Genomic DNA, 24475 nt, shown 5'->3' on the forward strand with positions numbered 1-24475 from the left:
GGTACGAAGCATGCTGACTTTCTATTATCCTCTTGAATGATGCTAGTCCGTCAAAGATTACTTTCATCAGCGAACTGGTACTCATTTGCACCTGGGTAAAATGAGATGATTCCAAGAAAGTCATTTTAGGATAAGATCGGAGATCACCATAGAGTCTACGGAATTGACCCTTGAGCAATCTTTGGGCCATTAAAGGATGCACCCAATATTGTTTTCTCTTTCAATTTGTCTTTTTTTTCCACGTAGTAAAGCACAGAAATATGCAACCTCTATTTCATCCATTACTACAACAACTACTACTACTACTACTACTACTACTACTACTACTACTACTACTACTACTACTACTACTCTCTAGTAGTAGTAGTAGTAGCAGCAGCAGCAGCAGCAATAATATTACTCTTGCTATAAGAATATGTCATGATTATATAAATCTTATGTAAACAAATCCCATTGTACAGTATAAAAAATCATTATCGTCATGTCGTATCTTATGTTGATTCAAAATGTGAATTATTAGAGTTGCAATTGCCTACAAATACACTTTTGAATCTTGTAAAAATAAACAAATAATGCATTCGCGCAGGTGTGTCCTGGGACAGTCCTGTCCTAGTGCGGAACCCCTTTTGAATAGAAGTTTTCTCCAGTGGGACAGGACAAATTTGTCCCGGGACAGTTTTGTCCTAGTGCGGAAGGAGTCTTACGGATATAGACAATGCTTTTAAGGGGCCTCGTTTTGCACCTGAGCAAGATGAGAGAATGTGAGTAAAGAGCCTTTTGCAAGGACTTAACTATGCGAAGACGAGTGTCATACCACAAGACCACATAGCCGCACATTAGCATCTCGTTTTCTTCCCTGACCAATAAGCATTAGCTATTTTTTCCCCAAATACGGTACTTCACTGTGGCTGACGCTAGAGTTGTTTGGGTCTCATCTCAAGATTCACCCAAAAAGAAAACTGACCCACCGACTCAAAGGGTATTATGTCGGATGAACTAGGTGTCGCAAAGTGAATTTAAAGTTTAAATTTTCGGGAAAAACAGATAACAATTATAGCACTTGGTGTAATAGTAGTGGTAATGGTAGTTGTAGTAGCAGTAGCAGTTCTAGTAGTCTCCGGATAATCGCAACACCTTGGGATCAGCGAAAATGTTGCAATTAACCGAAGATGAGTTTCCTGTCCACTGTGCAACATTTTACAAATATATGGTAAACTCAAACCAGTTGTTGCAAGAATTGTTCACAGATGACCTCCCAAATCCATACTGCAAAGCCCCACCCTCTTTTGTCTCTAATAAGATGATGGCACACTACTGGCATTGAACCCGCCCACTCTCGATTCTTCAACCTGCCATGATTTCACCGATGATAAAATTTAATCATGAGATTTTGTTTTGTTTGGTTTCTTGAATTTGCCCCTTTTAGAGGTCTAAAATTTGTTACAATTAACCGAAATTTGTTGCAATTAACCAGTGATTTTTATATAAAATTAATTCCGTTTCTTGGGAAATGTTGCGATTAACGGAAAGTTGCGATTCTCCGAAATGGACTGTAGTAGTAGTAGTAGTAGTAGTAGTAGTAGTAGTAGTAGTAGTAGTAGTGTATGTGTAGGAGAAGTCGCGAGTAGGTAAAGACAAATAGAAATAAAGTTGTTTTCCCCAATACAGAAGTCGCCTGGTACCTCTTTCACCTTGTTATAGTTGGGTTACGTTCCTGCCGACTCAACAGATAGTAAAAAAGTTTCAAGTTTAAATAAATAGGTAGTAGTAGTAGTGGTAGATATGGCACGTTATATAGGGATAGATCAGGTTTATAAGATAAGTATTAATCCCCGTTAAAGCAGAAATAGTTTAATATCAACCAATAGAATTGCCTCACACAATAACACATTAACACATAATTAAACAAAAGTATAATAGTAGATTTTAAATTAATTAAAGTTAGGCTATGGGTACGTTAATTTATCATCCTCTCTCGTTCTGTTATTCAAAATAAGGTTAATTGTTCTAAACTTATTCGTTGAGATCGTCCATTTTGCTGGCTCAGTTCGTGGATGGTTTCTTGGTCATTCTTTGTTTGCGCTGAAGCATCCTTTGTTTAGTGAGTAACCAGATCCTCATTTAGTGGGTTACCAGATCTGCGAATACAAAGGAGCAAAACTTTGACTGGTTGCAAAAGTCTGGTATACGTTCCGAGCAGTGATATTGAAAGGATTTCAATTAACCGAACAACACCACGGAACTCATTTTTAATAATAATAATAATATTATTATTATCATCATCATCATCATCATCATCATCATCATCATCATCATCATCATCATCATCATCATCATCATCATATATATTATTATTATTATTATTATATTATTATTATATTATTATTATTATTTTATTACTATTATTTTTATTATTATTATTATTAACTTCTCAAAGTCCCAGGTTTGAGAGTTTTTGCCAAGATGAGGGTCATATAAATCGATCGATATTTGAATGACTAGTTTTCTGGCCAAATTTTAACTAAAATATTTGTTTTTTTTTTCAGAGTACGGCAGAATAGTGATTGTTTTAGCCACTACTGTTGTCTTTTTGACCTATCTAGTTCTCTTTGTCATATTATTATATTTTCGTAGTCGCGATGATAGCGGCACGCCGGCAAATACTCTATACTTTCATATCATATTTCTCTGTCTTGCCGCTATGTGACATAAAACTACGATAGGGGCTTTTTTAACACTTGTAAGCAAAATTAAATGTTTCCAATCACCCTCTTAAACGGCTTTTTTTAAAGAAAAAAAAAAAAGGGGGGGGGGGTGAGAGAGGCTGTTCTATGCGGCGGCCATCTTGGTTCTAAACAAAGAAAATCATTACTTTTTATTCTTCAAGCTGGCTAGAACTTTTCATATGTCTTGTGACCAGAATGTGTAAAAGTCAAAAAATGATCAAGTTTATATATTTTTTTCCTCTGGATACGCTTTTATGCTCGCCGGAGAAATATTTCATATGGCGTCCGCCATTGTTCCGATAGTTTAGAGCCAGTGTTGCTAAGTTACCATGCGTCATTATGAAGGAAGTGACGTTACGACTATTGAATCCTATTGGAGTCCATCGATCTTTTCGGAAAGCGACATGTTTGCCCACTGTTCCTCCTTCCCAAGAACCCTTTTAAAGTTAAAATAAATAAAATTAAATTCAATTTATTCATCCTATAGGGGAAATTTTTTTCTAGGGTCCTATCCAAGAGAAAACTGGAATAACCCAGGCGTCAGCCGCAGTGCAGCGCCGCAAAATTGAGCTAGGGCGAGTTGACTTGCTCAAGGTCACACAGCGCAGCGGCGGGTGATCGAACTCGGTACCTTCCGGATACGAAGCAAAGACCTTACCGCTGAGTCACGCTGCCCTCTAAGACTCTCAAGCTGAACTTATAATATCTAATCTATCTGACTTCCACAGATGTTCCGTTTCCGATGTCGTCGCGTCTCTGGGAAAGGAAAAATTACCGGTGCTCGAGGTAAGTAATATACTATTATTTTTTATTTCTTTTTGTGAATGGGCGTGTCTTTGTGTTTGTGTATGTGTGTGTGTATAATGATATTATTGCCACAGTCACGTTCTCATAGCCACATCAATAATTTGTAATGATATTATTATTGTCTACACAAATGTGACTTCTCGTTTCAAAAGGGTATTGTGTCGGAGTGAATCAGGTGTCAAAAATGATTTTAAAGTTAAAATGTCTAGAAATGTGACACTTTTTTTTGTTACTTTAAGAAAATCTCCCGAGTTTCATATACTTCACTATATTTTAAATTTTAAGCTCCAAAATCACCCTGCTATAATTCCAGTTTGAGGTGATGGGTCACAAATCTTTAATATTTTGATCAGTTTGGGTTATTGAATGGCGCCCACGCTCCTAGTAGAGTATTTATTGATTCACAAAAGGATCGGTGTTTATCTTCAGTTCAGTTGGTATTTTCCGAGTCCTTTGTCAACCAATCAGTGTATAGGTAGCTGGGTCTCCTGATCTGGCAGAAAGTATTTTTCTATAGACTACTGATTTAGTTAAAGGGTAGAAAGTACAGATTGCAGCAAAGAAGTACGTTCTTCTCCACCCCCCCCCCCCCCCCCCCCCCCCCCCACCGAAATTTATAATGTTGAAACTGATTGCAAAACGGTACGACTCATTTGTCCAATTTGGGTTGTGTTAGTGCGTGTGTCTGTGTGTGTGTGTGTGTGTGTGAGAGAGAGAGAGAGAGAGAGAGAGAGAGAGAGAGAGAGAGAGAGAGAGAGAGAGAGAGAGCGTATTTTGTTTGTTTTTGTTTGGGCTTTGTTTGGGTTTTTGTTATTAGCTGATGGGAATGTTACAATTGATCGATGTGACTATCGTGTGAATTGACAAATTGGTCATTTTATCTCTTTATGAGGAAATAATTATAAAACCCAGTGCATTTCGTGGAGGGCCAAACGTTTCCCGTTTAACTAAAAGTATTATAGTTGTAGAGGGAATCGGACGTGGGTGATTAACACGAACATATTGGATGTGGCTTGCGTCTTTCATCAACCCAAACCTTACGGTTTGCAATCATTTTTTTTTTTTTTATGGGATGTGGTTAAGTAAAGTTTACGAGCAAATTGTTTTTCCTGTACAGGTTTTTCATGATTCTGAAATAAATATGAATAAATAAATAAATTTCCTTTATTCATCCCATAGGGGAAATTTGTCTCTAGGGTCTATTCCAAGGGAAGAAAGAATAACCCAGGCGTCAGCCGCAATGCTGCGCCGCAATTTGAGCAAGGGCGAGGTGACTTGCTCAAGGCCACACAGAACAAGATAACATTGTAGCCTCATTGCCATATTTTGCAGTCCTAATTACGAGCGCTCCGAACACGTCTTCAGTTTTGGTAAAATCTCATTTGAAGCGCGCGTGTATTTTTACTATCAATTGGCTAAAATGACGACCCCTAGTTCTTGAGGCTTTTTCCCTGCCACATGCATGATCATGGAATATATTATATTTTTTAAGTAAGTTAATGACCCAAAACACTGCGCACGCATATTTTGTAAGTAAATTTTAACCTAAATGTGCTCGTATTGCCAAATATGGGATATTTTCCGGATTATAAGGCCCCTTGTTAACAATTATTTTTAAAGTATTATGATGAACAGCGATTTCATAGAGCGACACGAGGCATGAAGAGGATTCAATAGCATGATGTCACGTCTAAACAAAGAAAATCGGTACTTTTTATTCTTCATACTGGCTAGAACTTTTTCACATGTCATGTGATCAGAATGTATAGATAGTATGCAGATGACGTCACTCAGGCCTTTGTTATTGTTTTGTTCTCACTAAACTGTATTAACCAGACTATAAAAGTTCATGGTTACACAGAGTTTGTGTGTTGGTCCGTTATACTTCCGGATGGCAATGTTGTAAACTCCTTGGCCAAGCGCATTCTATCTATAAAAGTCAAAACATGATCAGATTTATAATGTTTTTCTCTTCTGGAGGGTCCTACTAATTGCCATCCGGAGCCGTCCGGAGGTCATCTAAAGCATTCTCAAGCCATCCGGAGGCCCTCAGACCTGTAGGAAACTTTCGACAGTAGACGGTCTAAATCTCTTTTTCGTTTTTTCCTTTTTTTTTCCTTTATTATATATATATATATATATATATATATATATATATATATATATATAATATATATATATATATATATATATATATATATATATATATATATATATATATATATAAAATCCCAACAAAAAAACCCTCCAAAAAATTATATATATATATATATATAATATATATATATATATATATATATATATATATATATATATATATATATATATATATATATATATATATATATATATAATTTTTTGGAGGGTTTTTTTGTTGGGATTTTTTTGGCGATCTTTTATTATTGCTGTTTGTTTAATACGACAGAAACTAAGATGGAACTCCTGCTCCATGGGCCTTGTGCCTCTGAAGTAATTCTGCTTTTTGCTATTGTTTTTGACGGCCATAGAGATAATAATTAATAACCGAATTCTTGTTAATAGACTTTGAACATTTAAGATAACGTAGTTTATTTTGTTTTGTTAAGCTTTTTGTTGTTCTGGGCTTTTTTTCTTGGTTACGATTTCTTGTATTATACTCGTACTTTTAACACATAACATAAATTTTTTGTATTTCGGGGAAGGTTGTTTTTTGGGGTATTTTTTTCATGAAGTGGACTTAAAGAGCCTGCCATTCGGTTAACATTTTATCTTCTATAGAAAATATACAAGTAAAATGTTTTAGACGTCTCACACTTTTCTCTAACGATGTGAGACAGAATGTAATTGTTCGGTCAAGATCATAGGAACTTTTGCGTGTTTGTTAACTATTTGTTTTGGGGGGTTTTTTTATTATTATTTTTGGTCTTGTTTTTGTTTGTATTTGGTTTTGTGTTGTTGTTTTTCTGTGTTGTTTTTTTTTGGTTTTGTTTTGTTTATGTTTTTTTTTTTTTAATTTGGTTTTCGTCTTTGAGTTTTGTAATGTGGGGTGTTTTTTTTTTTTTTTTTTTTTGTAATTTTTTTTGTTTTTTTTTTTTAGAAAGGGGGGGGGGGGGGGGGTGGGGTCCGTGCTTGAAAGTCAAAGTCTGTCCTGTTATCATTACAGAAGGTGACCCGGATATTGCTTGTCGGGTTTGACATCAGATACAAATCTTTGGACGTAAGCCCTGTCTGAAAAGACAGCATATCGCGAAAAAATATATACCAGCTGGCGATATCACGCTCATGTGAATAAAATTTTATTGATTTTATAAGATGAAAAAGACGCTAATATTGGTCTCTCTCTCTCTCTCTCTCTCTCTCTCTCTCTCTCTCTCTCTCTCTCTCTCTCTCTCTCTCTCTCTCTCTCTCTCTCTCTCTCTCTCGGCAAGGTTTGAGAAAAGAATCGACAGGAAGAGGAGGTGGAAGAGGAAGAAAGAGGAGGAGGAGTAAGTCCATTATCAATATTCAAGGATAATTGTGAAAAAAAAAAACGGCCATTATTCTGTTTTATCGATTGTTGTATAAGTCGGCGGGCAGGGTTATCTTGACACTAACGACCGGACCACTTTTTCCAAAACAAAGCAAACAAAAATGAATAAAAATAAACACCAAAAAAAAAATCCAAAAAAAAACAAGAACAATCTTCCGTCATAATCATATTTAGGAGACGTTGAATTATTATTGCTACGTCTTGTTTACCGGCTCTTTTAATCACTTCTTCGTTCCTGAGAATTCATGGTACACGTGTATAACCTATTTTGCGACCAAAGAAATCGGGGCTGAGAAGAAAGGGGGGGGGGGGGGGGTACGTTTGTAGCTTGTGAGTTTATCTTCGTTTGAACCGTTTTTAGAATTCTTTATTTGAAATTGTCTTTTTAAAACCGCATTTTCCTTATCCGATTATGGTCGCAGTTTCAATATAATTTATTGCACTATTCGTGTTATGTAAAATATTGTACCCTCTTCAATTGATTTTTTCAGAAGATTTGCTAGTGGTATCTTATGGATTATACTTGGCATTAAATTTAAGTCTTCAATAGATTCGGCGTCGCTTTGTAATGCGTTTGAGTAAGATTGAAAATGAATGACCTTGAGTCCGGAAAGGACACGCCTCACAGCAATGTCAACAACAAATTATATTATGTCTCGTCAAGCAAGTATCCATTTTTCACCCAGTATTGATGCTACTCACAACATCTGCCAGCCAAATTTAAGATATCAGCACACAAAACTGTGTGTAAGCGTAAATGTTTAAAGTCTGATTAATACAGAAATAATAACAAAGAGCCGAGTGACTTCAACTTCATTCCTTTTATATAAGACTTAAATAGAAAAAAATGTAGACCGACCACTGTTCATTTTAAAATGTACATTCGAAATATGAAGCAATGATAATAGTGTCTAGAATGTGATAAAGGAAAAACGTGACACCTGAGGAGAAAAAAAAATGGTTACACGACAAAATAAACAACCGAAAGAAGAATAGAAAGTAGCTGACGTGAATGAGTGACAATGCATAAAATCATTTAATTTATGATATGACTGACAAACGTTAAAAAAAATAGAAAGAGAGAAAGAAAGCAAAAACAAGTATACCCATTTAGGATTCGAACGAGAAAATATTGAAATTAAACATGATGGGTTTTCCACACACACAAAAAAAAAAAAAAACAAATAAAAACAACAACAAAAAAAACAAATCCCGAATACGGGATTCATTTGGGCTTAACAGTGTATATAGAAGGAGCATATTTTAAAGTTAAGAATTACATAGAATCCAGCACATTCATAAATTAAATGTTCAAATATGAGGAGCTTCTCCATTTGATGCGCTGGTTGATTAACGCGATGAGGAAAGGGATTCAGAAAACATCCCAGATTATGGAAACATTCGGAACAATAAATTCTATGCCAAAGAAAAATCTTGATAATGATTGGAAGTGAAGGGGAAAGGGAAATCATCATTAGCTTAAGTAATTTTTTTTTATTGAGAGAAAGTTCGTGCACTGATGCACTTTGTCAATTAATCGAATGAATGGAACACATCGGTTTTTTTTTTCACTTTATTAACTTTCAACAAGCATCCAATAGCTTTATCGCTTTAAGTGATATTTTTTTCATCAATTAAAGCAATACGCTGTACTGATATCTGACAGTACGTTATTATTTAAACCTTTGCCATCAATTTGGGTTTGTGTGTGTGTATGTGTGTGCGAGCGCGAGCGCGCGTGCGTGTGAATGTGCGTGTGGGTGTGTGTAAGGTATTATTAAACCATATTGAAATATCTCACGAAAAAATATGGCGAGTGGATTTTATTATGCATTGGTGACTATTTTTTTTACTTAATTATTTAAATTCTTTTGTCAGTCATTGTATCATGTGGGTACAACTTTTCCGATTTCTACTATACTTTAGCCAACATCAATATCTTCCGCCTTTTTATTGTCATGATGTTTACTCGTCGTCGTCCTCTTATTACGTTAAAAATTACGTCAGTAAAAGGTCCAAAAATTAGAATCCATAGTGTGTAATATATCTTATTGGTATTATTTCGCACCAATGGGCGGTAAACCTTGATTTTGCGGATAGTACGTTTTTTCCAAGAAAACAGGTCTAAGATTTTGTTGGGAGTTTTTTCTCTTCTTTATCCTTGGATAATACTCAAAAGCGCTACACTCTTTGCAAAAATGGCTGCATATTGAATTACCCTTTCTAAAATTACTATCAAGGGGAAAAGTACTATTAAACTCATGTCGCATCGCTATTTTTTTTTTTATTTTTTTTTTTTATTTTTGTGGTTGTATTCAGATAATTAATGGATGAGTTTATTGAGCCGAGTAAATTAGAATCCCATTGTTAAAGAGTTAAAAATCTGGATAAACTAATTGATGAGCATGGGGAACATCCTGATTTAGATCAGATACTATTTAAGTTGTTATACTTTTTGTTTATTGGTTGCAAAGAACCTGAACCTGAACTTTAATAAAACTGTTTTCCGTTTGTTTTCTCTTTGTTTTTGGTCGGGGAAGATGAACATTCTTTTGCTTCGTGCTTTGTTTCGTCCCCCCCCCCCCCCCCCACCCCCCCCCCCCCCCCCCCCCCCCCCCCCCCCCCCCCCCCCCCCCCCCCCCGTTTATTGGCCACATAATGTGCGTGTGTTCATATTTTCACCCCGTGTCCCCGTGTCCTTTTTACTTACTTCAGATACGGAGAGAGAAAATAATAACCAAAAACATGCAAGAACTAATTGACCATATAGTTTCAGGGAGAGTATAAACCCCATTAAGCGACGCCCATCGTTTGGAAGCTGTAAAGTGAGTTAGGTTTTGGGGGGCGGTAGATAGAGGCTTATAGTCATTGCTGACTCGACGCCTGCTGTTGCGAGCTCTATCTTCCCGAGTTTCATTTACATAATTTGACATGCATGATAAGTCACCGAACAGTGACAAGTATTGGCAATAAGATAGACTAGTAGTACTCTTTGACTTGGCGTCGTTGTGTCCACGTGACCTCATTCTTTGCTTGTTTGGGAGGGAACGGATTTAATATTAAAACCATTTGTCTTATTTTTGTCTATTATGTAAGATGGACCATCATCGAAACTGCCTGATTGATTCAGAGAAACAACAGTGTATTGGCAACACTATTTTTTTAATGTAGAATTTTGATGAAGGATTAATTCAACTTTTGATGGCCTTTTATATCTCTACGAATCAAAGTATCCAAGTCTATTAAATTTGTAATCCAGCGTCTCAAAACGGTAATGTCGGATTGGCTTAGATGCAGAAAATTGAACTTCCAGTCAAAATTATTAGACCTTACCAATGAGGAGAATTGAGACACTTTCATAAAATGCAACAAAAAAAAATAAATAAAAAAATAAATCCAACATTATATATTTCTGACCATTTTAACGCTATGCCCACATTTTGACATCCTCTTGACCCCCGCCATAACACCGGTTTGAGGCGCTGTGTCACTTTTGTCCTTTTATCAGGAGTTAAACTTTAACTTCTGAACGCATGACAGTATGTTTAACCTGTTAAGTGCCCTTCTCTGGAAAGACACGTTGTTTTTGTTTTAATTTAGCCAGAAACTCGTCCTTGAAATATCGATTGATTTAAATGCCCCTCATCTAGGCAAATACTCTTAAACCTGGGTCTTCGCGAGGTCCCGGGTTTGAAAGTTTTTGGCAAGATAACTGGTTAAAAGTGTCCAAGTCAATTTATGCCTACATAATATTTTGATGTATAGCCATCGATCACGAGTGGCATAGCGGTACGATCTTTGATTTATACTCCAAAGGTACCTAGTTCAATTCATCAATTCCCCGCAGCGTCGTGTGGTCTTGGGCAAGTCACCTCGTCCTAGCTCAGTTGGCGGCGCTGGACTGTAGCTGACGCCTGGTTATTCCATTCTTCCCTTGGAAAAGACTCTAAAGAAAAAAAAATCCCCTCGGAGATGAATTAACGGTTTTATTTATTTTTTTAAACTGTTCCAGAGATTGAGTGGACGAACATTCCCTCCTTTGCCTTATCGTGTGGCCAAGGCGTTGCACCCCTGCATCTACAGAAACGTCGAATTTGACATCATTCACGAGGAGATAAGAGGTGAGTCACTTCATCTTTTCGTTGTGTCGTAATAGGATTGTGCGAGCTGGTGGCATTTTGGTGAAATCACTCGCCTTTGAATTGAGTTTTTAACTATCTTTTCTTTATCACTTATTTTTTTATATTTTTATCTCAAATATATAAATATTTGCCTTGTTGGAATATATATGCATTTGCATATAACATTTTAGACCCTCTGAGTTAGGTGCCCTTGTCCCAAATAATAAGAGGACAAATTGGAACTAAACACAGTGTTGATTCAGTTGTCTCTATTTGATCCTATATTGTTCTACATCTTCCCCCACCCTCTCTCTCTCTCTCTCTCTCTCTCTCTCTCTCTCTCTCTCTCTCTCTCTCTCTCTCTCTCTCTCTCTCTCTCTTCTCTCTCTTCTCTTCTCTTTTTCTCTCTCTCTCTCTCCTCCTTCCTTCCTTCTCTCCCTCTCTCCCACTTTCTCTCTCACACACATACACACACACACACACACACTCGCACTCATGGACACTTTTCCCTTTTTTCCCCAATCATTTTCTATTATTAAAAAGTGTTGTAATTACAGTTGTTGGTTTTTATCAAATCAAACGTATTTCAAAGGCCACACGTCTCTTATTTTTAATAAAACATCAAAATGAAATTCCTTTTAATTTTTATTTCGATACACCGAGAGATTTGTCTTTTGGATCAAGGCGTTTATAACGAAAAGTTCTGAGACCGAAATGATAATGCAGGCGGAAGCCGTTGTGTAATGCACTATCCTAGAGGGGCTGTTTGTGTCATGATCAATATTGCCCTTTCTAACCTGCTTATTTGAAACATGGGGGGGGGGGGGGGGGGGGCGTTACTGTTTGAAAAGAATAAATACTCTTAAACCAGTTAACTGATGTGCTCTGGGGTGAAAAAAAACTGAGCCAGAAAACTCGATTTTCAAATATTGATCGATTTAAATAGCCCTGATCTTGCCAAAAGTTTAAAATTTAAAATTTAAATCGATCGATATTTGGACGAGTATTCTGGCCAAATATTTAAATATGTTTTTCCGGAGTACGACAGTTAACTGGTTAAAGAACAATGTGCATTAATAGATGCAATACACGAGCTCTTAATGTTGTTACATCGAGATGAATTAGATACTGGAAACTGAATCTATAGTCACAATAATTATGAGTCTGGACTTTCTGTGTGTTTTGATTGGTTATGTTTTGTTTTGTTTTGTTTTTATGTTTTGTTTTGATTTTTGTTGTTATTTTAAAAAAAAATTTTTGGTTATTGAGAAAAATAGATATAATTTCTGAAAGCGCAATAACTCAGAATTCTTACATTCCTCAACAATGTATCTTTGGAGTTACTTTTTAGAGTCTGAATCACTCCTAGAAAAAAACGTTTTGAAACGTTGGGTCTCAAATCGTTCAACGTCGTCTGACCGTTAATCAGGAAATTTAAGGTTCGACTCCTTGTCGAGGAAGCATGATTTAAAAAAAAAATAATTCTTGGTTGTGTTGTATTTTCTGGCACTGGACAGTGAACGCCTTTTAAAAAATTATATATTTTTCTCTCTAACATCATTTGTGCTCAAATTGAAGGAGGGCGTGATAATGGCCGATAATCAAGAGATTTAAGGTTCCACTCACAGTCGAGGGACTCTGCTTTTTAAATGATTTTGGGGGGGGGGGGGCGGTGAGGGAGGGGGGGGGGGATCTGTTTGTGTATTTTACTTTCTGCTTTATCTGACTGATACGTTCACATGTTTTTAATTTTTTCCCTCTAACTTTTGTGCATCAAAGTGAAAGAGGGCGTGATAATGAAACAAATATTTATTTGAAAGGTGGCTGAGGTCTTTTGACTTTCCATTGGTAGGTAGGGAGATCAGTCTTGCTGTGTCTTCTATCCCCCGATATTTCCTTTTCCAGTTGCTTCATGTCCTTGTCTCAGAATGAGATTACTTAGTACTGGCAGGAGTCCTTGGCTTCGAGGGAAACAGTCAAATGCATAGTATATTTTTGGAGATGATATTTTTTCCCTTGTTAATGATCTATCTGAATTGTGTTGTTATATTTATAGATTTGAATGTATTTTGTAAACATTTGAGTGTATCCTACTGTGTGGGATAATGTGCTGGTTTTTGGATGATACCTTGTCTATGATCTCGACGTGGGTACACTGATGATATCCTGTTGGAATCCACATCTATTCGCTACTTGAACCATTGACTTTTGTCTAATTTTTCACGGATGCTTTTCATTTAGAATCAAGAATATTTTTATTACTGTCCCATTTTCTTCCCTTTTTTAGGGCGCTGAAATGAATTAACTGTGCGGAATGCGCCATAAAAGCCTTAAAACATAAAAAAACATTTTGAACGCTTGGCGAGACTTTCTCCCGGGGAAATGATCCGAATGCTTGGTCAAAGATGTGGAAAGACTGTATTAAAAGTTTAAATCAATACAAAGTATGTCGCACGGTAGCTTTGCGAATATGAATAATATCTTACGGCGTTGGGATTTTTAAAAAAAATCAAAATGAATCATCTTCATCATCATCATCATCGTCATCGCCTTCGTCATCGCATCCTTATCACGGATGGACGCGTCTTTTTTGGTAAATCTTTTACTTGCTTTTGATGAATGAAAGCAGCACAGTTAAGCAAGCCAACAATCAATACTTTCACTGCAGTGGATGGCAAAGATAATAAAATACTCCTTTCTAATCTTATCAGTCAAAAGCATAGTGAACTCATATTATCACTCATATTATCACATACGTAATCAATAGGGATTTTAAAAGGATTAAATAAGAAAACATTCCTTTATTTGAAAATCTCAAACGTTGTTCAGTTCGATATATATCGAATATTATTAGTTATCTCATTTATATATTAGTTATTATTTCTGGTTTTCTTTATCATAATATATGTCCTTTGACGCGATCGTCTAGCAACGATATAGTACACAATAGTAAGCGGAGAATAATTTATCAATACAATGATAACTGAGCTCGAATTTTTAAAGAAGTATACTAAAGAATGGCAAAATACATTAAATGAAGAACGAATCTGTAATTTGTAACCCCAATCTGAAAATAAAACCCCGGTTGAATTGACGATTGAATTGATCTTAATAATAATTCAATGTCTACTTAGTTCGATGTTCGACGATGGATGGAGTTTCACAACATTGCCGCGCTACTGACACTGTTACAATTATTGCTTACAAACGCGCAAATAATAATAATACTAATAATAATAATAATAATAATAATAATAATCATCATAATCATAATAATAATCATAATAGTAATAATAATGATGATAATAATAATAATAATGATGATAATAATAATAATAATAATAATAATAATAATAATAATAATAATAGTAATAATAACAATAAAATAATAGTAATAATAATGATAATGATAATATTAGTTGTTATAATCATGTTAATAGTATGTAGCCTATATGTGTGTTAATATATCTTCACTCTGTATACTTTTCCACTTGCGGATAAGATAAACTCTCACTGCTTAATACATCACTTGAATGCAGTTGGCACTCAAATGTATAACTAAGTATTGTTATTGCTAGATTAGTGTTAGGAAAAAAGAAGTTGCAAGAAGCGCTCCCTCTTCTTTTAGACTGCATTGGCTGCCCGTAGTTTGTAAGATTGACTACAAAGTAGCAACACTGGTTTTTAAGTGCATCCACGGATCTACTCCAAATTACCTAAATGAACTTATTGAATTGAAATCCCCTGTTCGGAACTTACGATCAGCCTCAGACGTGCTCGTGTTACGCTCTCCCTAGAACAAATTAAATGCAGGTAAAAGAGCTTTTTCATTATCTGGTCCCTCCATTTGGAATAAATGACCTTTGAGATTAGAAATTCAGAATCCCTGGGGGCATTTAAAAGCAAGCTAAAGACATATTACTTTAGAAAACATTTCTTTCCTTGATCGATTAAAAAAAATATCCGTGTATTCCTATGTTGATAGCGTTTTAAGTATTGAACATTTTTTCTTCTGAATTGAATAGCAATAGTAGTTGTTTATATATATATATATATATATATATATATATATATATATATATATATATATATATATATATATATATATATATATATATATATATATATATATATAAACATTTGAAATATAATTAAGATAGTTAAACTTCTACAACGTTGTTATCGAGCGTTGCTCTCATCAGGAAGTGGAAGTGAAAGTAGATTGTTGTGTTTTCGTATTTTTATAGATTCGTGTTTATGGAGGTTTGTAATTACATAAAAGGTGTTTGTTTCTATGTCTGCATGAGGAAGTTAGTTCGTTTCTTCTGTTGAGTGTTGCTATGCTCGGTTTAGTGATGATGAAGAATTTTTCTTCCAAGCAGAGGTTGCAAATCTTAGAAGAGGGGGAGTACGACTGTGCTCTGGAGATGATTTTCCATGTGATGCTGTGTTGTATGTTTTTTTCTTCCAGGACAACAATCTGAAAATTACAATCGAAGCCAACAAAAAAAAATTCGACTTCCTGGACATAACCATCAACCTAAACGACGGCACCTATCAACCATTTTCAAAACCCAACAACATCCCATTGTACGTTCATAGACACAGCAATCATCCGCCATCTATAATAAAAAACATCCCGAGAGCATTAACAAACGACTATCTAACAACTCTATAAACAACAACATATTCAACGACAATCCCACCGTACACAAACGCACTACAAAAAAGTGGATATAACTACAAACTAGAATATGAGGAAGAGACCATTACCACCCCAACAAAAAAAACGACAAAGAAAACGACACATAACATGGTTCAACCCACCCTACAGCAAGAATGTGACAACTTCTATTGGTAACAAATTCTTCAATCTACTACAAAAATGCTTCCCTCCCGGTCACGTTCTACACCCAATCATGAACAAAAACACCATCAAAATAGGATACACCTGCATGCCAAACATACAAAACATTATTTCATCCAACAATAACCCAAAACTATCACAGCCAGATCAGCCCAGCAACAACCTGCAGAAAAAATGCAACTGTAGGACCCAGACAACATGCCCACAAAACGGCAATTGCCTGACTCAAAACGTAATTTATCAAGCCACAGTAACACGACCAGACACACCAAAACAAGAAACATACATTGGCCTCACCGAGTGTCCATTCAAAACCAGATACAACCTGCATACATCTTCCTTCAGAGACATACACAAACGACATTCTACTACACTAAGCGAACACATTTGGAACCTCAAAGAATAAAACATACAACACAGCATCACATGGAAAATCATCTCCAGAGCACAGTCGTACTCCCCTCTTCTAAGATTTGCAACCTCTGCTTGGAAGAAAAATTCTTCATCATCACTAAACCGAGCATAGCAACACTCAACAGAAGAAACGAACTAACTTCCTCATGCAGACATAGAAACAAACACCTTTTATGTAATTACAAACCTCCATAAACACGAATCTATAAAAATACGAAAACACAACAATCTACTTTCACTTCCACTTCCTGATGAGAGCAACGCTCGATAACAACGTTGTAGAAGTCAAACTATCTTAATTATATTTCAAATGTTTATAAATAGCTCCTTTTATACTAAAGTTGAGCACTATTATTTCATGGTTTTTGTTTTATAATTTATATATATATATATATATATATATATATATATATATATATATATATATATATATATATATATATATATGTATAAATAAATAAATAAAGTCACTCACATATTTTTGGCCGATACATCTGTTTCGATGATCTCAATGTCGTCAGTCGGCATATTGTCCTACTGACGACATGGAGATCATCGAAACACGTGTAACGGCCAAATATATGTAAGTGACTTTATTTATATTTTAAATTAGCTCTAACCAACATTATCGAGCACTCTCGTACCTACAAGTACCCACCAACACTCATAAATAAATATATATATATATATAATTTTTGTTTTTGTTATATCACTTTTAGACCTTCTCTGAAACACAGAAAAGGGCGTTATTATAATAGTAGTAGTAGTAGTTGTAGTAGTAGTAATAGTAGTAGTTGTAGTAGTAGTAATAGTAATGGTGATGATGATGATAATAATAAGAATAATTATAATAATACTGCACACTTATATAGAGCCAACATCTCATGCAATATGAGATCTGGGCTCTTTACACACACACACACATATATATATGGCAAATTAAGCCTGAAACATCGATGTAGACTGCCCAAACATTGTGGTAAATATTTTAAATAATATATATATATATATATATATATATATATATATATGTGTGTGTGTGTGTGTGTGTGTGTGTGTGTTTTTATTTGTGCGCGCGCGTGAATGCGTGTGTCTGTGTGTGTATGTGATTGAAAGTTTATTCATAATTTTTTTGTTGTGTAGATACCATGTCAGAATGTTTATAAAAGAAAGCTTAGAATGTTTTGCAGCCATTTATACCCATATCTTTGACATTGTCACGGGGAGACAATTGTAGTGTTGAACCCTCGAGATGACAAATCTTTAGTGTTTTGTTATACCTATGCACTGGTCGTCTTAGTTCCTGGAGAGATCTTGAAAGACAGGAGGTGTTAGTCGGTCATGCACCGATTCATCCTACGATTTATGTCCCCTGGTTCTATATCTACCTCCTTCATTGGAGTAAAACGCCACAGTTCATTTTTACTGATCGGCTTAGGAACACATATTCAGGTTTTGGATCGTAGAAAATTTCGAATGAACTTGAATGCAGCATTCTATTGGATTTCTATGAGTGCAGCAAAGATGATATCGTAGAACATTGATGGTTCCTCTGTGACCTCTTGTTGCTATGCCTGTCAAGCTATTGACATGGATGCCTTTTTAACTATTATCTTACAGCATGAGCCTTCAGTTCTTCAATCAACATACAGGGCATACACTTATGAAAATTACGTCAGTTATCATATATTTTATTAAAACTAATGGAATAAACATTTTAGTTTGTTTTATTTTTACTCGAGAATGTAAAATAAAATATAGGTATTTTGGCCCTGAAGTCAGCCGCTGACCGTGAACCGAAGACCCAAAGCCACCTTAAACGCTTGCCGATTGCCCGGAGAATACAGCTCACAGATCCTGAGCATTACTCACAATTTTAACACAGATATGTAATTGAAAACTGCATCGTGTCTTCGGGTTTTGCGATGCAATTCCTTTATCATTGCGTCAAAATATTGTGAGAAATACTCACTATCTGGCTCTGATCTATTTGTGTGTTTGACATGAACTAAGGGTATCTCGGGCTTTTTCACACAGGAAATAAATAGTCAAGGGGACTAAACGGGGTAAATGGCAGGAAATATTCTGAATGGTTAATGCTTAGTAACGGGCGAATCATCAATTAAAGTTGCCAGTCTTTCAACGCTAAAGTTAAAATTATAAATATACCCACTATTGTTATTTTTTAAAAATTCTACATCATCAAGAAATATCATAATCCTCATTGTTGTCATCACCATCTTCAATTTGGTTTAGATGAATTTATATGAATAATATATTGAATATCAAAGTTTTTAAAATGCTAGATGTGGCCAGCTGTCTAAATAATGTATGTTTTTCTATAATGAGATCGGCTTGTCCAATCTGTTAAGCATTATCCACTTGATTTCATACAAATGGATATGCTTATGGTTTATATTTTTTACAACTCCTCTCATCCTTTGAATGGATGTTCAGTGTGTCTAAGTTATATCATAGCCTTCGAAAACTTATAACCTGACACTGACCAAAAATACGTCAAAATACAAGTCGAAAAACACACACACGCACATACACACTCACTCACTCACTCAACTCACTCACTCACTCACTCACTCACTCACTCACTCACTCACGCGCGCACACACTCACACACACACACACACACAAATTCAATAGATAAGATATATACTTTATTGATCCTTGTATGGAAATTATAATTATAATTCTGTATCACAACACAATTCGGAAATATATAAAAGAAATATCAAATGTTAATAAATTAAATAAAAATTGGCAAAGAATATTAAAAGTCTTAAAAAGTACTGTGGAATAACACGCGGATATATTATGGTGACTATGTGTCGATTATACTTATAATAAAATTCTTGTCCAATATAAATATATAATCAAATGATTATGAAGATACTTTATAAACTGGTAAAAGTTGAATGATATAAAATGTGAGTAAAGAGTCTTTTCCAAGGACTCAACTATGCGCCGAACGAGGCTCGAACCCAGGACCTTCCGATCCGATAGTGAGTGCCATACCACAAGACCACATAGCCGCACCCGTAGAGCACTTCCGATGAAAATCGTCTTACTTTTGTTCAAAAAGCAGGTTGACATGAGCTCATACGGGTTGTTTGTTTTATGTTGATTATTCTATTAATCAATTAAGTTTCATTCCGATTAGAGCAGTCTTAGGATCAGCCAAATATTGATTTAAAGTTGTTTTTAATTAATCGCTTAAAGCTTAGGTTTAACATAGATTTGGACCTACCTCTCTCTCTCTCTCTCTCTCTCTCTCTCTCTCTCTCTCTCTATCTATCTATCTATCTAATCTATGCCTATCTCTCTCATTCTTATTCACACACACACACACACACGATGTACACGCACTCTCTCTCTCTCTCTCTCTCTCTCTCTCTCTCTCTCTCTCTCTCTCTCTCTCTCTCTCTCTCTCTCTCTCTCTCTCTCGCTAGCTCTCTCATTCACACAAACACACCCTCGCAAACTCACTCACAAAATAATCACAATTAAACGTGTATTATCAAATTTATTCCTGTAATAACAAGTCAGAACTAATGCTTAATTCTTACATGTTTAATTACTTTCAACAAACCGCTGCAATCTTGGAGCTTCCTAAAATAAATAGGTAACACAACAGCTCTCCTCCTGTTTATGAGGAATCACTTGGCAGTCCTTGCAATATGGTCTGGTCCTGACAATGCCTTATATGAACCGTAACACAATACTCGGTTCGCTAACTTTATTGGATCGGTTAAAAGACTGTCGTGTTGTGATTAGACAAGCTTGACCCCCATAAGTTGTTTGGATGAGGGATTAGACCACAGTGGCGCTCTAATCGTACTCTGATTGGAATCCTTTTACTATGTTTGATTGTAGCAGGAGTCTATTAGTGCTTGCTGTCAAGTTTATTTGATTGTTGTTCGATTCTTCCTCGTGGGACAAATGGGATACAGTTATCTTCTTCGGCTATTCTGAATGGTGGATTTTGTCATAAATAGAACAAATAACGTATAGATACGAGAGGGTAAAAGGTAGATCTCTCACTTCGATTGGCGGTGACATCAAGCAGTGGTAGTGATAATAAATGAATAAATAATAATAATAAGAAGAATAATAATAATAATGAAACAACAACAACAACACGATAATAATAGTAGTAATAATAATAATAATAATAATAATAATAATAATAATAATAATAATAATAATGATAATGATAATGATAATGATAATGATAATGATAATGATAATAATAATAATAATAATAATAATAATAATAATAATAATAATAATAATAATGATGATGATGATGATGATGATGATGATAATAATAAGGATAGTATTATTAATACTATTGTTATTAATATTATTATTTTTATTTTTATTATTCATTATTTATTATTATTATTATTATTATTATTATTATTATTATTATTCATTATTTTTTGTTGTTATTGTTATTATTATTATTATTATTATTATTATTCATTATTTTTTGTTGTTATTATTATTATTATTATTATTATTACATCATCATCATCATCATCATCATCATCATCATCATCATCATCATTATCATTATTATTATTATTATCAGTATTGTTATTATTATTATTATCAGTATTGTTGTTATTATTATTATTATTATTATTATTATTATTATTATTATTATTATTATTATTATTATTATTATTATTATTATTATTATTATTATTATTCATCATTATCACATCATCATTATTATTATTATCATTATTGTTATTATTATTATTATTGTTATTATTGTTATTATTATTATTATTGTTATTATTGTTATTATTATTATTGTTGTTGTTGTTGTTGTTGGTGGTGGTGGTGGTGGTGGTGGTGGTGGTGGTGGTGGTGGTGGTGGTGGTGGTGGTGGTGGTGGTGGTGGTGGTGGTTGGTGGGTGGTGGTGGTGGTGGGTGGTGGTTGGTGGGGTGGTGGTGGTGGTGGTGGGTGGTGGTTGGTGGGTGGTGGTGGTGGGTGTTGGGGTGTGGGTGTTGTTGGTGGTGGGTGTGTGGGTGGGGTGTTGTTGGGTGGTGGGGTGTTGTTGGGTGGTGGGTGTTGTTGGGTGGTGGGTGTTGTTGGGTGGTGGTGGTTGTTGTTGGTGGTTGTTGGTGGTTGTTGTTGGTGGTTGGTTGTTGTTGTTGTTGTTGGTGGTTGTTGTTGTTGTTGGTGGTTGTTGTTGTTGGTGGTTGTTGTTGTTGGTGGTTGTTGTTGTTGGTGGTTGTTGTTGTTGGTGGTTGTTGTTGTTGGTGGTTGTTGTTGTTGGTGGTTGTTGTTGGTGGTTGTTGTTGGTGGTTGTTGGTTGGTGGTTGTTGGTTGGTGGTTGTTGGTTGGTGGTTGTTGGTGGTTGGTTGTTGGTGGTTGGTGGTTGGTGGTTGGTGGTTGGTTGTTGGTGGTTGGTGGTTGGTTGTTGGTTGGTTGTTTGTTGGTTGTTGGTTGTTGTTGTTGGTTGTTGGTTGTTGTTGTTGTTGGTTGTTGGTTGTTGTTGTTGGTGGTTGTTGGTTGTTGTTGGTGGTTGTTGGTTGTTGGTTGTTGGTGGTTGTTGGTTGTTGGTGGTTGTTGGTTGTTGGTTGTTGTTGGTTGTTGGTGGTTGTTGGTTGTTGGTTGTTGTTGGTTGTTGGTGGTTGTTGGTTGTTGGTTGTTGGTGGTTGTTGGTGGTTGTTGGTGGTTGTTGGTTGTTGGTGGTTGTTGGTGGTTGTTGGTTGTTGGTGGTTGTTGGTGGTTGTTGGTGGTTGTTGGTTGTTGGTGGTTGGTGGTTGTTGGTGGTTGTTGGTGGTTGTTGGTTGTTGGTGGTTGGTTGTTGTTGGTGGTTGTTGGTTGTTGTTGGTTGTTGTTGGTTGTTGTTGGTTGTTGTTGGTTGTTGTTGGTTGTTGTTGGTTGTTGTTGGTTGTTGTTGGTTGTTGTTGGTTGTTGTTGGTTGTTGTTGGTTGTTGTTGGTTGTTGTTGGTTGTTGGTTGTTGTTGGTTGTTGTTGCGGTAATAGTGGTTGCATTACATAGTAGTGTAATGTTGCTGTCCCCAGCACGTCTTCTACCCTTTGTATATGAAACATATCTTTTATGTTCTTTTTCTACCCTCCTCCATTAACGGGTTCATGTTTTTTTTTTTTGTTTTTTTTTTTGCCAGAGGCCAAGTCATTTAAACAATCGTATTTCGCCAAATTCTCTATCGGAGACAAGTGTCAGGTGAGTTTGTTTAAAATTAACTAACTTAAAATCATCATTTGTTCCATTATTTATTTATTTCGTACATAGTATCATAATTGTCATCCAATTCAACAGTCTGAATTTAAAGAAACTATGCTTGGTATTGCTCAACAAATTTGAAAATAAATTCATGAATATTGACCCTGATTTCAATATCAATGTAATAATCAATGTAAATATCAATGTAATAATTCATGTTATGAATTCAAAAGCTTCGATTTTTTTTTTCAAATGAAAGTACTGGATTAGGTGCACATATTTGCAGGTCTGATTACCGAACACACTTATCACTCACTCAATCCCATGACCGGATGGTCGTCGGGGGGACTTGCGTGAAGCGGAAGTTAGTCTTCCTCCATGCCTGCCTGTTGCTAGCCCTCCTCGAAGAGGAGATGGGCGCCGTCGAGTTCATCAAGCCCACCGAAAGGACATGCAGAACGCACTCATGGGCTTGATTTAATATTATTGTACTGTACAATGTTTCGTGCTTGGTTGAAAGCATCCCCAATATAACAATGAGCCCATAACAACTTGGGTTCTCAGACCTGCAAATAATCTCACGTCGTTCTGGACTAAATAATAAGATTGTGTTTTTATAATTCATATTATCAAAGCTATGTGCTAGTAAATGATCTGTATAAAAGATAGATGACTTATTCATATTTTTTTTGTTATCAAGAAGGAATTTCCTTAACAGTGACTAGCAGTTTTTTTAATGCTATTTTATAATGGCTCTGATCTGTACCGAAGGTAGTAGATATATACATTTTCTTATTCTCATCCTTTTTATCGAATCCAAAATATAAGGGAGAATGGGGGGGGGGGGGGGAGAGAGAGAGAGAGAGAGAGAGAGAGAGAGAGAGAGAGAGAGAGAGTCTTGTTAACTGAAGTTAGTTTTGATACCCTTTTGGTCATTTCTCGAGATTTGTTCTGGTGGCATTCCCTTGCTTCTGATGTGGTTTCAACCCCTTTTGTTCTCTCCTTTTTTGTGTTGGCTTCCATACTAGATATTTCTTTCTTTTGCCCCGGCCCTGGTGGTAGCCTTCGTAAACTCATGGTCTAAATTGAGAGTTGTAATCACTAGCTCAACCAATAGAATCATTTGTTTCCTTGAGCACTTCTAACAACAACTCACTTTTCACTTTCGTCTGGCGGTCGTCATCTTCTTTTATGACGTAATTTTTTGGTCAGTATCAGACGAAGACGACGCCCTGGCTGTGTGACCTTCCACAATCAAGTAGACAGTCAGTGTGAGCAGATTATTTTTTTCTTTCCTGGAGACAATTGGGTGTGTGTTTGTGTGTGTGCTGGTTCGCATGTATTTGTGTGATGGTGTGTGTTTTGAAATTTTGTATTTTTTGGCGGGCTCCCTTGCAAGCATCTATTCGAGATTGATTGTGCTCAGGAGGGAATACCGGGTGACTTCGACTGAGGTCTACATCAATTTTGCCATGGGCTACATAATTCACCTCCTGACTCAGCGATGAAAAAGTCAGACGTTGCCTTCCTTTTCCTAGGTTCTTATACAATCTAAGTGTCAAAAAGCGGCGATAAATTATGTTAGATACTTGAATTCAATTGGTTTTGAGTATATATAATATATTTTTTGCCCCACACTTTACGTCACATCTCAGGCGTTGGAATCATGTATTTGTTGTAAAATGGCAGAGGGACGGGAGGGAGGGTGGAATTTGAATGTTTGTCATTTTCTTTTTTTAGTTTTTACGTTCAGCGCTTATTCTTTGATTTAATCGTCTTTACCTTAAACCTTTCCTGTGTTATAAAAA

The 24475-nt window shown here is 35.6% G+C and overlaps 1 protein-coding gene across 4 annotated transcripts in view; it reads left to right on the forward strand.

Annotated features, from left to right (window-relative positions):
* Positions 1-24475, forward strand: part of LOC144970195 (uncharacterized) — a 172408-nt gene that overhangs the window by 41817 nt on the left and 106116 nt on the right. For all 4 annotated transcript variants that reach the window (XM_078909583.1, XM_078909585.1, XM_078909586.1 and 1 more), the window contains 3 exons: positions 3455-3512; positions 11054-11162; positions 22609-22667. In XM_078909583.1, the coding sequence (XP_078765709.1) occupies positions 3455-3512; positions 11054-11162; positions 22609-22667 (226 nt within the window). The remainder of the gene's footprint in view (positions 1-3454; positions 3513-11053; positions 11163-22608; positions 22668-24475) is intronic.

The sequence above is a fragment of the Berghia stephanieae genome, chromosome 4 (assembly GCF_034508935.2).
Source record: "Berghia stephanieae isolate SIO BIC M18660-M18661 chromosome 4, UCSD_Bste_1.3, whole genome shotgun sequence".
Taxonomy (NCBI): domain Eukaryota; kingdom Metazoa; phylum Mollusca; class Gastropoda; order Nudibranchia; family Aeolidiidae; genus Berghia; species Berghia stephanieae.